Below are 18,548 nucleotides of genomic sequence, written 5' to 3'. Positions count from 1 at the left end.
AGACAGTGGATAGGATACGAAATAATATAATCTGTGAAAGATGTGGAGTGATGAATTCTGTGAACACCAGAATAGAAGAGAGTGTACTAAGATGGCATGGTCATGTGGACAGAATAATGGATAACAATAGAGTGGTGAAAAAAGGTATATCTGAACGAACCTGAAGGAGGGAGGAGGCGAGGTAGGCCAAGGAAAAGGTGGAGGAATATAGTGGATGAATGTGTGAGGAAGAGAGGTTTGGAAGCCGGTGAGGCTAGGGGACTGACAAGATATCGAGCTGGCTGGATGAATATTGACAGGAGAAGTGCATGATCAGTGGATGAATGTGTGAGGAAGAGAGGTTTGGAAGCCGGTGAGGCTAGGGGACTGACAAGTTATCGAGCTGGCTGGATGAATATTGACAGGAGAAGTGCATGATCAGGGATTTGGCACCCCTTTTTTACATGACAGCGTCTGGACTGACTCTACTGGATACGTTTATGCGAAGCTACAGAATGTGGTGAATGTTTTTGGCGTATCAGACAGAGCCAGGATTCCAGGGGCTTTAATGGTGAGCGAATGGAAGCATGCCCCATTGAATTTGGGCAAATTTGGGCTGTCTGGACATTGCTATTCCTCACCCTGCCCTTAGGTGGGAAGGGAGGTCCGGATGATGATGATGAACCTTCATCACCATTACATTATGCCATCATTATTCTATCTCCACTTCATGTCTCACTTGATTGGTAACTGGTTAACTAATATCACAACTTGCTATAAAGGCAGTTGATTTTAAGCTTCTGCAGAGAAAAGTGAACATCCTCTTCTGGAGGCACCTTCTCATGGTGGTACTGATACAACAGGGCGGTGGGTATGCCTGGCTATGCAAACTCCCTTTATTTCCTCTCCACCCCCCCACACGAGGATGATGCACTGCCAGAGAATGTTAACTTCATCTTGCAGTCCACCAGATTAACATTTCATATGAACCCAGGGCTAACAACTACTACTACTAACTTCCTTCATGTGTGTGAAGCTAAATATACAGAATAAACAAACATATAATTCAACATTATTTGTCAACACAGTACAGAAGTGACACGTAATTTAGACTGCATATCTTCCTAAATGATATATGAAAATTGCGAGCTACTGACTACTTAACTATCATTTACTTTCACTAGTTTTACAATATTTGGCTGTTTTTTACCAATTATAACTTTCTTTTACGGCCTTAAGCATTATATGATTTTTAGCTGTTTTACCATATTACAATTTTTACTATATTCATAACTGCTATCCTAAAAAATTTGTCCATTTTCAGCCTTCTTCACTCTCTCTCACTTTAGTTTTATTCTTACTTACCTGGTTGCTTAAAAGCCGCATGTTATTCGCAGCAGCCGCCTGAGCCCCATTGGCCCCATTGATGAGGACTGGGGCAGGGGACACCAGCCTGACTGGGGCCCCATTCCCCACGCCTCGCAGGTTGCCCATCACCACTGTGCCATTCTGGTCATAATAAGCCGGGATCACCTGCTGTGGATCAGACAAGTGCGTATGGGTTTTTGGGTATTTGCAGTACAGATCAAAGAGTGTGTGTGTGTCTGTGTGTGTAATTCACCGGGTCGGTCATTATCACTTGATGGTCATGATCGTCAGCTTTTTACCCTCCCGGAAGAGAGTTGAGAGCTCATATAGTATGATCTAAGGGCAAGGCTGTGACCTTCACACACACACACACACACACACACCCTTGCTCAAGGGGGACAGTAACCACCCACTTCATCAGTGAAACTTTTCGCGACCTGAGCGAGGCGCGAACTCTCGTCCACCAGATGGCAAGCGAGAACGTTACTACTGCACCACTGTGTGTGTGTGTGTGTGTGTGTGTGTGTGTGTGTGTGTGTGTGTGTGTGTGTGTGTGTGTGCGCGTGTGTGTGCGTGTGCGTGTGTGTGTGTGTGTGTGTGTGTGTGTGTGTGTGTGTGTGTGTGTGTGTGCTCTTTTCACTCTAACCTGGCCAAAAACTGTTATCTCTCCATCTTGAATGCTGAGTTTTATCAACAGATTAACATAAGATTTTGATGTTGGTTACAATGTGGTGATATGGAAACAATGCAGAGCCATTGCATTGTCTTTTTCTGCCACTAATCTACGTACAGTCCATACTTGAAAAAAGCTGCATCTATCCATCCATCATCCAATCCTATATCACCCCATGAGGAGCATAGGGGCCCCGGCCTAGGTAAGTTGGTCCTGACGTTTTGAGTGACCAGCCTCACTCATCCCTGAGTGGTATTACACTAGCAAAAAACCTCAACCACCCCTTGGATATAAACCTATACAGGCTCAAATGGACTGGAGCACCTTAATTACACACTAAACCACCAGGCACCATGATTTGGTCCTATGGTTACCACTTAGCATAGTAAATGGTTTCCTGGTGTACTGGAAACCACTGGATTGTCACTCAGAGCAGAGTCACCCATAGGCAGAAGGATGAGGAAATAGTGAAGGAAAGAAAGAATGAAGAGGAAGTGTAAAGTCCCCTGAGGGCAGAAAGATGAGGAAAGTATGAAGGAGAGAAAGACAGAAACGGATGGAAGAGAGGAAAGGGCAGAAACCCAAAGCAGCACTACATCGAATGAGTGGATGGTGAGTGCCTCCCTACCACACATCAAAGGGAAGAAAATCTGGGTCAAGTTACGGAAAAAATGGTACAGTAAGGCACCAGCTCTCACGCCTAATAGAGAACGTGAAAAGTGCCGCCAAAGTTGGGACATAGACCTTATGGGAAGTAAGCTAACAGGGACCGGGCCCATAAGAAAACTCACCCCTCCAGCGTATTTCCTACTTTACATACATCCTAAAGCTATCTGAAACGTTTCTATTAATGCATTAAATCATAAAGCAACATTAACAATAAAAATAAAAACATCATAAATACACTTAAACGCAGTACGTATTAGCAATATTACTTACACGTGTAACACATACTCTCTCTGTTCAAACATAACACTCATCAGAAGGATTGGGGTAAGGGGCTTAATGGACTCGATGCTAGGGGATATCCGAGGGTATCCAGAGGGTAACAGTGTTACAAGAACCAGTCCCCATTTCCACCACAATTTTATTTTTTAATTTATCATACTTGAGTTCTTTCACCCCCTTATGGAAGTCACACTTGGCCTTCCCTTCACCGCCTCCTGTTCCACATTCACGTCTTCTTGCACCATTGCCACTATTGCCCAGTCCACCTCTGGCTCCACAAGAAGCACAAGATGGCAATTTCTGTCAATTACTAATCAAGGACGCAGGAGTATGACACTCAACTTGTGGACAAACTGAACATGTATGGGAAACAGGTTGAAATTGAGTGTTAATACTGGCGCTGCCATGGCGAGAATCAGAATCTTGTGCTGCTGGAGGGCGCAAAACCACGTTTTTAAATCGTGAATGTGCAATCGTGGGAATATTTGATGGCTGCCGCCAAAGTGCGATTTCACCAATCCGGATGCTGCGAAACCTGGTGCCTTACTATACAATCAGGATGCTGCGAAACCTGGTGCCTTACTGTACAATCTGAATGCTGCGAAACCTGGTGCCTTACTGTACAATTTAGATGCTATGAAACCTGGTCCCTTATTGTACAATCTGGATGCTGCAAAATGTGGTGCCTTACTGTACAGTGTATACGTACAGTAAAAGAAACAACTATCTCCCCAATTCCATCAGAAGAAAACTGAAAACTGACAAAAATACAATGAAAATCCTATCACTAATGGTGTGTGTTTCAAATGGTTCAATTTTTCCACTATGTATTTGGGTAGCTGCGACGCTCCAATCGGATTGAGCCGGTGAAGGTTTATATCCAAAGAGTGGTTGGGGTTTATTGCTCATGTAATGCCACTCAGGGATGAGTGAGGCTGGTCACTCTCATCTTAAATGTCAGGATCAACTCACCTAGCCCTAGGCTCCTACACTCCTTATGGGGCAACGTAGGATTGGATGATGGATGGCTGGATTTGTCAAACTTTAGAAAGATGTCTATTTCTCAGTCTGTACAATCAAATAAAAATCTGTTTGCCACTCCTGCCTCTCTTCCACCACTAGATTCATACACACTTGAATGTGACTTAATGGACAAAGGTGTATATTATCATCCATCTGTGGGTAATTCTACACCTTCGTCCACTATGTCTAATTCATGCATCTATTAATCCAGCAAACAAAGACAGGAAAGACAAATGGACTTTTGTATTTGACAGCAGTATGTCCTCATTTCAAATCTGCTTCTTGTGTGTTCTCTCTGCAATTACATGATTCCAAACACATTACCTAAATATAATAGAGACTTCCTGTACAGATCCAGAACAAAATATTGTTTTACCATAATATATTGAAAGATTGGCTGGACTCCAAATATCACATCACTGGGTTTGGAATGTCACTGCTCAATGTCTTGTTACTTATCATAAGGAAGTGGAGTGATATTACAATCCACAACTGCACATTAAAACAGACAGGGGACCCTGTCTCATAATCTACCATAAAGAAATGAACCAATATTACTGTCTGCAATTTTACACATTAAAACAGCTTCAATATACCTGGTACTGAGAAAGGGGTCCCTGTTTTGCTATTTATCATAAGGGAAGTAGCGTAACAATACCATCCACAACTTAACATGTTAAAACAGCTCAAAGATACCTGGTACTGAGAGAGGGGTCCCTGCATGTTGCCAGCAGCCGCCGCCGCCGATGCCGCCAGGTTGCCGTTGCTCTGACTGGTGACCTCAGTGGCCTGGGAGGGGGAAATAGGTCGGCGAGGCTGCCCCCCAGGACCCTGCTGCTGGATAATGTTGGCAGGGTACACACCCCAATGCACACCATAGTACTGGGGGATCACTGCTGTCGGACCTGTAGCAGTATACACTACTGTCAGTTAAATGCTCTATATATCATTATTGTCATCATTCTGACCATTTTACCCACCTATGAATGTATCAACAGCACTGTCATCACCCTGGCCTCTTGTTCCCAAGCTATTGATATAGGATACAATAAGAAAGTGTTCTCTCTGCTATCAGATTTCCAGCATAAACAATACTGTCAGCTCATTATTCTGAATGTATTAAACAGTTTCTATCTCTGCTACTGTACACGTAACATAAATGGTATTACCAGTTCATCATTCCATAATATAAAGAATACAAATACTCTCACACTGCTATCAGACCTGTGACATGAACCCAGTCAGTTCATTCTTCTACATTTACACAAATGTTCTATCACACCACTGCACTGGGAGATTACTGTCATCTGGTTAGTAACACCAGAATTACTGTACTGTCTATTAAAACCATACGTGCTCCCTACGTGTCAACAAGTGGGTTGGTGGAGGATTAGTGCCCCTCCCCATAAAATAAATAACTCAAAGTCAAATGGTCACCCCTTACGGGATTGTGGCGTCTGGCAATAGATAGATAGATAGTCTATTAAAGTTTGACTGTTTCCTACAAAACTAACATGAAAGTTTCTCCAAATTCAGACTAGCAGCTGTTTGGGAAAAGTTGTGATACTCTGGAACATATCTCACAAGAAATGTGTATACTGAAATATATATTGACAGCATATGATAAAAAAGTATACATACAGTGCTGAGGCAGAGAGTGCAATAAAGGTAAACTGCTTGCTCAATGTTTTTAAAATTATAACCATTCTCTCACTATTACAGGCCTCACTGTCAATGGTTCTCTGAAATAATGAACCATTAAACTGAAAACATTATGTAATGGACAATAAACAATTATGGCAGTATTGCTCTCATACTACAACCTTAATCCTAGGTTAAATCAATAAAAAAAGTATTTCAGTGCAAAAAGGGAAAATAATATTCACAAAACATATTATGTACAGGGGACCTTAATATCATTAAAATAGTTGTTTTATATTTCATTCTTGCTACCTTCATACACTTAATTTAAACTTAAGATACTTCTCAAAGTGGAAAGTGTTAGTTATAACCTTCATTAACCTTGTAATGATGCGGTTCACAACACAGACCTATAACCTAATCTCTTACATTTAAAAATACAGAATATACGTACAGTATTATCTTGACTGATATGTGCTATTATGTTTTCACAGCACTGAATACTGATCATCAGTATCTCCATAACACATTCATGAGGATAGTCATTCTTGGCTAGCTTTCATAACAAAATCGAAGGGAATATGGCAAAAACCTGCCCTGGAAAAAGTAAGAGTATATAAAAAAAAAAAAAAAAAAAAAAAAAAAAAAAAAAAAAACCATAATCGACTTAGGTAATACTGTAATGAGAGGAACGGAAGAAAGTCAGGGGGGAAGAAGCAGGAGACTGGCCATAAGCACAAAAGCAGGACAGCCAGATTACATTAATTACACTCTGATTAAAATTCTACACGGCAAAACCACTGCATGATGCCCAAGATTAATTTGCGGGTCAATTATGTAAGCACGCTGAATGAGGCATAATGAAACGACACAAAACTTTTAGGAGGGAAAAAGTTTAAAGTGCTGAATTACATTGCAATTTTCCTTTTTCCGCCACTGTTTTAGGAGGGAAAAAGTTTAAAGTGCTGAATTACATTGTCTATCTATCTATCTATTGCCAGACGTCTCAATCCCGTTTGGGGTGGCCACAAACAAATCGCCTCCAAGTCGCCCTGTCCCCCGCCATTTCACTGCCCTGCTCCCACTCACCCCCCCCTCTCTCATATACCTCTCCACCCCATCCCTCCATCTCATCCTCGGCCTCCCCCTCCCTCTTCCCCCCTCCACCTCACTCACATACACTCTCTTCGTCAGTCTTTCACCCTCCATCCTCTCCACATGGCCAAACCACCTCAGTGTGTTCCTCATAACGCTTCCTATCACATCCACATCCACACCACAGCGCTCCTTTATATCCTCATTCGTCAGCCTGTCTCTCCACGTGACTCCACAGGCTCCTCTTAAATAACTCATTTCCACTGCTCTCACTCTTGACTTGTGTCCTTCCAACAATGTCCAAGCTTCACTTCCGTACGTTAGAGTTGGTATCACAATACTGTCATGTAGTAACTTTTTCACTTCCATGCTCACTTCCCTGTTTCTTATCACTGCTTTCAAGGAACCAGCAACCTTTCTTCCCTGCTGTACCCTTTCAAGCACTTCACCCTCCAAACCTCCATCCTTACTCATCACACTACCCAAATACTTAAACGTACTCACATTTTCCAATTCCTCACCATCTAACCTCACTGTACATTCACTAACTTCACCTCTCTCAATGACCATCACTTTACTCTTCCCTACATTCACCTTTAGGTTCCGTTTCTTACACACTCTCTCAAACTCATCCACCAAGCCTTGCAGCTCCCCTTCGTCTTCACTCAACAACACAGTATCATCTGCAAACAACAGTACAGGGAGTTTCCAAACACTATCCTCTCTCACCACGGCCACTCCAACATCCACTACCCTACCTTGTACCTCTTTTATTACCCCATCCATGTACAGATTGAACAACCATGGAGACATGACACATCCCTGTTTCAAACCAACTTTCAAAGAGAAAAATTCACTTAGTTCACCATCCACACGCACTGCAGCCTTCGCACCATCGTACATACTCTTCACAGCATTCAACAACTTCCCATCTACTCCATATATTCTTAACACTTTCCACAATCCTTGTCTATCCACCCTGTCATATGCTTTCTCCAAATCCATGAAACTGGAAAGAAACTGCCAGAAAATAATTCAAATGGTGTAGCTATGGGAAGGGAAGGGAAGGCAAGGGAAGGAATGAGGAGAGGAGAGGAGAGGAGAGGAGAGGAGAGAGAGAGAGAGCCGGGTCATTTCTGATTGAAGGACTACAGTAGGGTGGGTGAGAAAGTGGCAGGATCTTCTCCTCACTTATCCCTACCATGCACCATTCTCCAATAATTCTTCTCACTCTGAACCATCAGCCAGAAAAGACCCACACCCATTGGACAAGGAGTCTCCCTAACATCTCATCTTCAGTTATTCATTTTTGGATATGGCTGGTTAACATCCCTTTGTATGTTATATATGCAGAGTGAACAGTGGTGAACAGTGAGGATATTAAAGATGCATGGAGAAAGCATTATAACCGGTTGTTGAATGAGGAGTTTGACTGGGACAGGGAAGGTTTGGAGCCAGCAGATCCAGTGTCTGGCCCTTGGCCTTTGATTGATACTGCTACTGTGAGTGAGGCAATAGGCAGGATGAGGGTGGGGAAGGCAGCAGGTGTGTCTGGGTTGACTGCCGAAATGTTGAAGGCCTCAGGCGATATAGGGGTGAGTTTAGTCACTGACCTGATAAATAGGATTATTTATGAGTGTGTTGTCCCAGATGATTGGCTGAAGAGTGAAATTGTAAATGCGTATAAAGGGAAGGGTGATGCCCTGGAAAGAGGGAATTATAGAGGTATAAAGCTTTTAGATCAGATAATGAAGGTAATGGAGAGAGTTTTAGAAGGTATGATTAGAGAAAGAGTGAATATTGATGAGATGCAGTTTGGGTTTATGCCAGGTAGGGGGACCACTGATGCCATATTCATTGTTCGACAGCTTCAGGAAAAATATATTGGTAGGAGAAGGGATCTTTATTTTGTTTTTGTTGATTTGGAAAAGGCCTTTGACAGAGTCCCTAGAGAGGTGGTGAAGTGGGCAATGAGAAAGCTTGGCTTGGAGGAGTGGCTGGTTAGGGTGGTTATGGCCATGTATGTGGGTGCTCACACCCAGGTGAGAGTGAATGGAGATTTGAGTGATGAGTTTTCCGTGAATGTTGGTGTGCATCAGGGGTCAGTCTTGAGTCCCATGTTGTTTATCATGGTACTTGAAGCCCTTTCACGTGACTTTAGAAACGGACTCCCGTGGGAGTTGTTGTATGCTGATGATTTGGTGTTGATTGCAGAGAATGAAAGGGAGGCGGAGGAAAGGTTTAGGAAGTGGAGAGATGGTATGGGGCAAAAGGGTTTAAGGGTAAATGCAGATAAAACAAAAGTGATGATATCTAGGGTTGGTGGCGGTACTGTCAAAGACGAGGGAGAGTGGCCATGTGCAGTTTGCCACAAGGGCGTGGGAAGTAATTCCATCTTGTGCGGTGTGTGTGATAAATGGGTGCATAAGAGATGTAGTGGTATCAGAGGTAGACTGCGAGATAATGCTGATTTTATGTGTACGGCGTGCCGGGGTGAGCAGGTGGAGATCGTCAGATGTGAAAGAATTGAACTTGCTGGTGAATCTCTTGAGTGTGTGGAAGAGTTTTGTTATTTAGGAGACATGTTGTGTGCTGGAGGTGGGGCTGGAGCTAGCTCTGTGGCTAGGGTGAGAAGTGTTTGGAAGAAGTTCAGGGAGCTCTTGCCTCTCCTGACATTGAGGGGGCTCTCCCTACGTGCTAAAGGGTCTTTGTATGCAGCGTGTGTTAGGAGTGTAATGCTGTATGGCAGTGAGACCTGGGCAGTGAAGGAGGAAGACATTCGCCGGCTCAGACGTACAGAAATGACAATGATTAGGTGGATGTGCAGTGCGTCCCTGCGTCCAAGGCCTGGAGGGGCTGGGTTTACAATGGAAGAGTTGAGAGGTAGGATGGGACTGGAGTGTATTGGTGTTGTGATGAGGAGAGGTAGATTGAGGTGGTTTGGACATGTGGAGAGGATGGGGGATGATAGTTGGGTGAGGAAGGTGAGAAGTGTTAATACTGGGGGTGGGGTTATGAGGGGTAGACCGAGAAAGACATGGGACGAGGTCATTAAGTGTGACCTTAGGGTTAAGGGACTGAACAGGGAGGCTGCAATGGATCGTGCAGCGTGGAGAGCCGCCATTAGGTGACCAAGGCCGACACATGCAAGCATGTTGGAGCCTTTAAAAACGAAAACGAGTACAACAATGTTTGAGTGATTTATGTAACACAGAAGACAGCAGTAACGTGTAATAAACAAAATAAATCACTAAGAAAAAGGCGCTAGGGGGCTTCCTCAACCAACAAGAACATGGACCCCAGTCTTGTGCACCTGGGCTAAGGCAGTGTTTCTTAATTTTGTCCACAACTGTACCTTACCATTTTATCCTCACAACTGTTCAATATTTTACTACTCTTTTATATTATATACAGATTAAGGATGAGAATGGAGGGGGTGGAGCGAATTAAGGTAAATGCGAAGGGAGGTGGAGTTACAGTAAGAATAAAGGTGGAGGAAAAATGGGTACGAGTGAAGGGAGGCGATGGAAGGTTGGGTAAAAGTGAAGAGAGGTCATGAAAGGTTGGATAAGAGTGAGGGGAGGTGATGAGGTTAGGGTAAGAGTGAAGAGAGGTGATGGAAGTTAGGGTAGGAGTGGTGGGAGCTGATGGAAGGCTGGGTATGGCGAAGCAAGGTGAAGAGAGATTATGTTAGGGTGAGATTGTGGGGTGGTAGAGGGAATCTGGGTAAGGGTGATGGGAGTTAGTGTGAGAGTGAAGGGTTGCTGAAAAAGATGTTAAGGTCATACTGGAGGGGGAATGAAGGGTAAGAATAAAAGTGACAATGAGAATCAGAGAAAAAATAAGGGAGATGAAGGGAATTAGGGTCAGAGAATAAGGAAGGGAATTAGGGTGAGAATAAGGGAGATGAAGGGAATTAGGGTCAGAGAATAAGGAAGGGAATTAGGGTGAGAATAAGGGAGATGAAGAGAAGTAGGGTGAGAAAATAAGGGAGATAAAGGGAGGAATTAAGATGAGAAAGAGGTGATAAGGGAATTAAGGTGAGATAATAAGGGAGAGAAAGGGAATTAAGGTGAGAGAATAAGGGAGATAAAGGGAATCACGATGAGAGAATAAGGGAGATACAGGGCATTAGGGTGAGACTAAGGGTGACTCACCAGTAATAAGTGTGCCGACATAAGGCTCCTGAGCATTAATGACGTAGGGTGCACTGAAGGCTGCTGGGGGCGCTGCCAGACCTGTAACAAAGAGTAAGGCTTTCAGGAAAATGACATGACAACCCATCAACCAAAATTATTTTTGCATTATGCATAATGTACAAAAAAATGATATTATATCAGACACAGCATTACTATATTCTCTTTCTCTCTCTCTCTCTCTCTCTCAGTAAAATTCTTCTTCTCTCCTTAAGCATAACACACAGATTCAACAAAATGATCTTATACCTAATACTACAGCAGTCTGTCCTTTTAAAAAGACATGGTTTCAGTAAAGTGATATGTCAACCAATACTATCGACATTAATAAGTTCAAGAAAGTGACATTACAGTCATTTAGTAGCCTGTAAAAAAAAAAAAAAAAAAAAAAAAAAAAAAAAAACAACTATGGAATCTCAATGCTATTCCATATTCTTACAAACAAAAGCATGGAATTTGGGTTTTTAAAAATTATCGAAAAATACACACCATTTCATAAAATTATATACAAAAATCTGTGTCGCAAACCGTTCCAAATACCATTCCGTGCAATGAAACAATAACCTTTAAGTGTTGCAAATATAACACCCACACGGCCTACTGAAAATACTGTAATGGAATAATGAATGAAACTGATGAAATATTGACCCAGTGCTAGAGAGAGAGAGAGAGAGAGAGAGAGAGAGAGAGAGAATTATTAGCCTCAAAACACACACACACACACTGCCAACCCACTACTCTCCACCACATTAAAATAAAAAATATCAGGAATTAAATTTTGCTCTAGGGCCCTAATTATGAACAGGAACAAGAGATTCTGACTCTACACCAGTAATTACTTTTGTTCTGGCACAAGTCATCCATTATTATTTATTTTTTTAAGTAATGTGTGACTATATTACTCTCTCTCTCTCTCACACACACACACACACACACACACACTGTAAAGAGCTTTGGTAACAAATGACCCAGAAACTGTTTATAAATCAGTCTTACATATTTTAATTGTAAAATAATTGGCATACCCTCTGTGTGAATATGAGGTAAGGCTGTTTGTATTCATAATAATTTTCAATACACACATTCGTCTTTATTTGGATTTCTGATTCTAAAATTATCGCATTCATTAACTTCTTCATTTGATGATGTATGACATTATAATTATTGTCATATTTAGGTATACATAACTGGTGCTGCATCTGCTCTTACTTCATTATAAAAGTGGCTTTGACGTCATAAACGGGTGTGCTGTGTGCTGTGTGTGTGTGTGTAATTTTTTTTTTCACCGGGTCGGTCAGGATCACTTGATGGTCGTGATCGTCAGCTTTTACCCTCCCGGAAGGGAGCTGAGAGCTCATATAGTCCGATCTAAGGGCAAGGCTGTGACCTTCACACACGCACACACCCATCCCCTTGCTCAAGGGGGACAGTAACCACCCACTTCGTCAGTGAAACTTTTTCGCAACCTGAGCGAGGCGCGAACTCCCGTCAACCAGTTGGCAAGCGAGAGCGTTACCACTGCACCCAGCGAGCGGTGTGTGTGTGTGTGTGTGTGTGAGAGAGAGAGAGAGAGAGAGAGAGAGAGAGAGAGAGAAGGGGGAGGGGGTAGGTGATGAATTATGGGGAGTGAAGACAGCAGCAGGTGCAGAGCCGTGTTTGGCCAGTCACAATGTTAGCACTTTTAGCGGCTGCCGTGGTAATGAGCGGAATGAAGGAGCCTTACGGTCCTACTCTTGTTAGCACAGGACACTTCTCAACACCTTCTTTTTGGCGATTTATTTTGCCTACTGCACCTTAACGTCCTCTTGTGTTACTGGAGATTTCGTGGCATGTGTTTTTTATGGATTTATTTTTTCTGCTCCCTACGTGTCAACAAATGGGTTGGTGGAAGGTTAGTCCCCCTCTCCGTAAAACAAATAACTCAAAGTCAAATGGCCACCCCTTACGGGATTATGGCGTCTGGCTATAGATAGATTTTTTCTTATTGTACCTTGATGTTCCCAAATATAATAGGTACCGTATAAAGTAGTAGAAATGACGTACGAATGAGCACGGAGACACAGTAGGCTAAATAAATCGCTAATATACAACAATCCCACTTAAATATAATCCTTAATAAAATAATATAGTGGTGGTATAATTCCCGAAATTAATATCCAACTATTGCGATAAATTACGATAACGAGAAAGTGAGCGATGATTTCAGTGACCTAGCGATGCGATCTTTGAAGGTCAACCAAACTTTTCAAAATAGTACACGTTTCATGATGGTTCAGCTAAAAAGTGCAGCTATATCTTATCTGTAACTATATCTCCAGCTATATTTTATCTCTCCCTGCAGGTAATGTTCTGGTGCCGAGTGTTTAATGTACCGAAACCACTTCTAGAGACATATGGGCACAGATTATTAAGCTTGACGCGTAGTGTGTGTGTGTGTGTGTGTGTGTGTGTGTGTGTGTGTGTGTAAAGCAAGGACATAAAACCCTTGTGTCAATCTTCCTTTGCAACCTTCAAAAAGCCATTTACCTATCCCCGTGGTCACAATACCCTCACAGTCAGTTCCTGCTGCCACATACACCCTCCCAGCTTACTGTCACACTGCTGCACCTACACTAATCCACCACACACACACACACACACACGCACACACCACTACACAACACTGAAGGCCTCTGCGCGGGACCACATACCATCACCATAATAGCAAGAGTTTAGAACGAATGGAAATATTATCATCCTTATCATCAACAGCCTCTTCCCTCCTCCTCCTCCTCTTCATCATCACCATCATCATCATCATCATCCACTTTGACATAGGGGTAACTGTGTGATGTATTGGTGTTTCCATTATGAGGGTGGCTTGGTTTTAACACCCCGCCACACCTCATTACCATCCCACTCATCACCACAACACAAACAACACTCCTACCACTACGGAGGGAGAGGGAGAGGGAGGGAGGAGAGGGAGAGGGAGGGAGGAGAGGGAGAAGGAAAAGGAGAGGAAGGAGCAGGAGGGAAAAGGAAAAGGAGGAGAACAAGGACAAAGAGAGGGAGAGGGGGACAGACAGGAGAGAGACATGGAAGGAACCTGGCAAGAGATAAGCTGGAAAAGGGAGGAAGGGAAGACAGACGGCTGAAAAGGGGATTAAAGACACCGGAGAATGGACAGAAAAGAATGCAACCAAAGAGAGAGGGAGGGGAGACACTGGAGAGGAGGAGATCAGAGAGGAGGAAGAGGGAAAGGGAAGCAGGAAGGAGGAAATGGAAGGAGGATTAAGGACATGCTGTGAGGAAACATAAGCTGGCGGTGTATAAAGAAGTGTTACGAAATTTCCCAAGTCACTCATAATACAATCTTGAATGAAACCTGGCAGGCTTGGACCGCAGAGTTGATCGACTTTGTTTGGTGAATAACCCGCCGAAAAAAGATGGCCAAAACACCCCTTTCAGAGGGCATCAATAGGACCAAAAGTGCATTTCGCATCTTTTACAAACATACATAAACATATATACATACATACAACAAATACATAAGTAAACATATACACAGTTGATGAGATGGACGAAAGGAAGACATATGAACATACATAAAGACATCAGAAGTTTAGTGAATGAGAAATAAAAAGCAGAGGAGAAAAACTGACACATATAAGACGGTAATGGTACTGGAATCCAAAGATGGGAATACAATATGGCAGATCCGGAGAAAGGAAAAAAAGAAAAGTTAAAATAAAAATAAAAATAAAAACGGAGGAAGACATCAGAAGAGAAGCGGGATGGAATGAGGAAAGAACGAACAGAAGGAATGGACGGATGGAAAGAATGCTTGGAGAAATTAAACAGGAAAGGGAGGAAAACAAAAGATGACTGGAAAGTTGAAGTGAACAAACATGAGAAAACTGTGAAAAGACGTAACAGGAAAAGAAAAAAAGGAAGGGGAAGTCCTGGGGTGGATGACAGTGAGAGTTAAAAGTGGAAGAAGAATACGGAGGAAAAAAAAAGATAATATAAACACCAAATAAAGGAAAAAAATAAACGATGAAATGGAGGAATGGAGAAGACAGGAAGATAAAGGACGGTGAGTAAAGGAGGGTAAAAGGAATAAATTGAGACTGGGATGAGGATGGAGTGAGGAGATGCGAAAGAGAGAGAGAGAGATGGAAATTTATGGGTGAGGGAGAGAGGAGGAAAGTGAGAGGAAAGAGGGACGACGAAGAGGAAAGGAGAGACACAAGAAGAACGGGAAAAATTAAGAATGGGAGACTACGAGGAAGGAAGGACAGAAGGCAAAAAGAAGAGAGGAAAATGGGCAGAAGTGAAGGAGGAAGAAGGGGATACAGAGTAGACGACAGGACTGGTAATGAATGAAAGCATTAAGATGAAGAATGGAGGAGAGGAGAGGACAGGGGAGAGATGAAGAAGAGAAGAGAGGAGGGGAGAGAGGAGAGGAGAGAGAGAGAGAAGGGAGGGGGGACAGAACCAAGCGAGCTGCCACTCATCCCCGCCATTACACCATCCACCCATCCCATTTCACCTGACAACACTAACCTATTTTACGCCAGTTCCACAAACACACCCAGTTCCAAGGTGACGGATAGATAGACTGAAAAATAGATAGCCGGACAAACAGGGAGATAATGAACAGATGGATATAAAGAGAGAGAGAGAGAGAGAGAGAGAGAGAGAGAGAGAGAGAGAGAGAGAGAGAGAGACATTTGATAAAGATGGATAGGGAGATGTAAATTGATATACTGTACAGTATACATAAAGACAGAGAGAGAGAGAGAGAGAGAGAGAGAGAGAGAGAGAGAGAGAGAGAGAGAGAGAGAAAATATGTAAACACCTGCATTGTACATTTTACCATCAATGTTATTACCACGTCAGTATCGAAATGTCAGGCGGTGTGTGTGTGTGTGTGTGTGTGTGTGTGTGTGTGTGTGTGTGTGTGTGTGTGTGTGTGTGTGTGTGTGTGTGTGTGTGTGTGAGAGAGAGAGAGAGAGAGAGAGAGAGAGAGAGAGAGAGAGAGAGAGAGAGAATGAATGTCTCGCACGGGTGAACGGGGTAAATAGACTGATTGGTGGACAGACACAGGTACACACAGGTAGACAGGAAGTGCACCGCCGCCCCTGCTTGACCCCTCCCCCCCTCACGCACTTCCTATTCTCTCTCTCTCTCTCTCTCTCATGCACATCATCACTCACCCTACCCAGCCAAACACCCACTAATCCCTGGATCTACATAGTCACAACCTCCTCTCTCTCTCTCTCTCTCTCTCTCTCTCACACACACACACACACACACACACACACACACACACAACCACTAATCTCGACACCCACATATTGCCTGTCTGTCTGTATAAAAGTCCAATTTACATTCTCTCTCTCTCTCTCTCACCCACCCTAATCAAAATCACAATAAACACAACCACGCTTACTCACTCACCCTCACATATCTCAGTCAACAAATCTATCTCTCTATCTCACACAAGCAAACAAAGCTCACTAACTCATGAAAGTAAACTCACTCACTCTCAGATGCAAAGACGGGACTCTCTCTCTCTCTCTCCACTGGCTCACATACTCACATCACTACTTTAATATACTAACAAAATTGGTCCCTGCCTTCACTTCAGCACGGGGGAGGCCTCACACAGACACACACACTCACAGACAGACAGACAGACACACAATCAAAACATCAGAAACTACTGTATAACACCACATATAAGTAACATACACTACTCTCTCTCTCTCTCTCTCACACACACACACACACACAAACAAAACATCAAAAACTATAACGCCATACATAAGTTACACACACAAACACACACACACAAAACCATGACTGCTTTACCAGTGTTATTATTAGAGCACTACCGTAAGTACCATCACTACCATTACTACTACAACTATCAGTACCATTATCACCACCACTACCACTACCACTACAACCATTCCTACAACAACCATCACTACTACCATAGTCATTACCAACCAAAATCAGTCTCCCTTACCATCACCAGTCCCACCACTACCATTGCTACCAGAACCATGTACCACTCACGCTCCTACATATCCCGTGACACCAGCAACAAGCGACTTAATCATCTTTGTAAATATATTCACCTAATTAGCGATATACAATAAAAATCCCTCATAATGACCTAATTAACTATGCCCTCGATCCCAATACCTGGTACTTCGTTAACTCATTATACCGTAAAGGGCAAAATGGTACCATGATTTACCTAAGTCTACCACAGTTATATACCACCACTACCATTCTTACCACTACTACCATGATCACTACCACAACTACCTTGACCACCAATGTTATAATACCTACCACTATCATCATCACTACCATTATTACCACAAACTGCCACTACCATCACTACCACCAATACCATGGGTACCACAATCTCCATTACCACTACCATCACTATCACCACTACCACAATCATCATTACCACCACTACCAAAATCATCATTACCACCACTGCCACAATCATCATTACCATGGCTACCACAATCTCCATTACCACTACCACAATCATCATTACCACCACTACCAAAATCATCATTACCACCACTGCCACAATCATCATTACCATGGCTACCACAATCTCCATTACCACTACCATCACTATCACCACTACCACAATCATCATTACCACCACTACCAAAATCATCATTACCACCACTGCCACAATCATCATTACCACCACTACCACAATCATCATTACCACCAATACCACAATCATCATTACCACCACTGCCAAAATCATTACCACCACTACCACAATCATCATTACCACCACACTCTTCCATTACCCATTACCTCAATCTGAAAAGACCAGAAACAATTAACTAACACTGCTACCATCATGAACACACACACACACACACACACACACACACACACACAGCCTCCTCACCTCATGCACAGAGACAAAACAAGATGCTCTCTCTCTCTCTCTCTCTCTCTCTCTCTCTCTCTCACACACACACACACACACAAAGTACAGCCTCCTCACTTCACTTCATGCAGACACAAAAGAAGTCTCCCTCCCTCCCCCCCTCTCTCTCGACACAGACACAGACACACACACACACACACACACACACACACACACACACACCACCTCAATATTCGTGGCCCCAATAAACCCAATTGGTAGTAATCCAATAAGGATGGCTCGAGACGCATCAAACCAGGGGTGAAGATTGTTGCCCTAGCTCTCTCTCTCTCTCTCTCTCTCTCACACACACACACACACACACACACACACACACACACACACACAAACACACACAATTTGCTGTCATACACTTTCCAAAGCACATGATTCTCTCTCTCTCTCTCAAGGACTATAAGCAAGTAATGTGTGTGTGTGTGTGTGTGTGTGTGTGTGTGTGTGTGTGTGTGTGTGTGTGTGTGTGTGTGTGTGTGTGTGTGTGTGTGTGTGTGTGTGTGTGTGTGTGTGTGTGTGTGTGTGTGTGTGTACGCATAATGATGTTTGTAGAAGGCTTTGTTTGTTGTCAGAAGGTTACGTGTGTGCATCGTGGTATGTAGTGTACTCGTGGAGAGAGAGAGAGAGAGAGAGAGAGAGAGAGAGA

The 18,548-nt window shown here is 43.1% G+C and overlaps 1 protein-coding gene across 4 annotated transcripts in view; it reads right to left on the bottom strand.

Annotated features, from left to right (window-relative positions):
- pum (pumilio) overlaps positions 1-18,548 on the bottom strand; it is a 494,630-nt gene that overhangs the window by 34,025 nt on the left and 442,057 nt on the right. For all 4 annotated transcript variants that reach the window (XM_080284657.1, XM_080284659.1, XM_080284658.1 and 1 more), the window contains 3 exons: positions 10,885-10,965; positions 4,688-4,896; positions 1,345-1,515 (listed from right to left, as the gene is read on the bottom strand). In XM_080284657.1, coding sequence (XP_080140783.1) covers positions 1,345-1,515; positions 4,688-4,896; positions 10,885-10,965 — 461 coding nt within the window. The remainder of the gene's footprint in view (positions 1-1,344; positions 1,516-4,687; positions 4,897-10,884; positions 10,966-18,548) is intronic.

This window comes from Coenobita brevimanus, chromosome 102, assembly GCF_032717465.1.
Source record: "Coenobita brevimanus isolate Jiangsu-jjx chromosome 102, ASM3271746v2, whole genome shotgun sequence".
In the NCBI taxonomy this organism is placed as follows: Eukaryota; Metazoa; Arthropoda; class Malacostraca; order Decapoda; family Coenobitidae; genus Coenobita; species Coenobita brevimanus.
The sequence above is the reverse complement of the archived record's forward strand: the minus strand, read 5'-3'. Positions and strand labels throughout refer to the sequence as shown.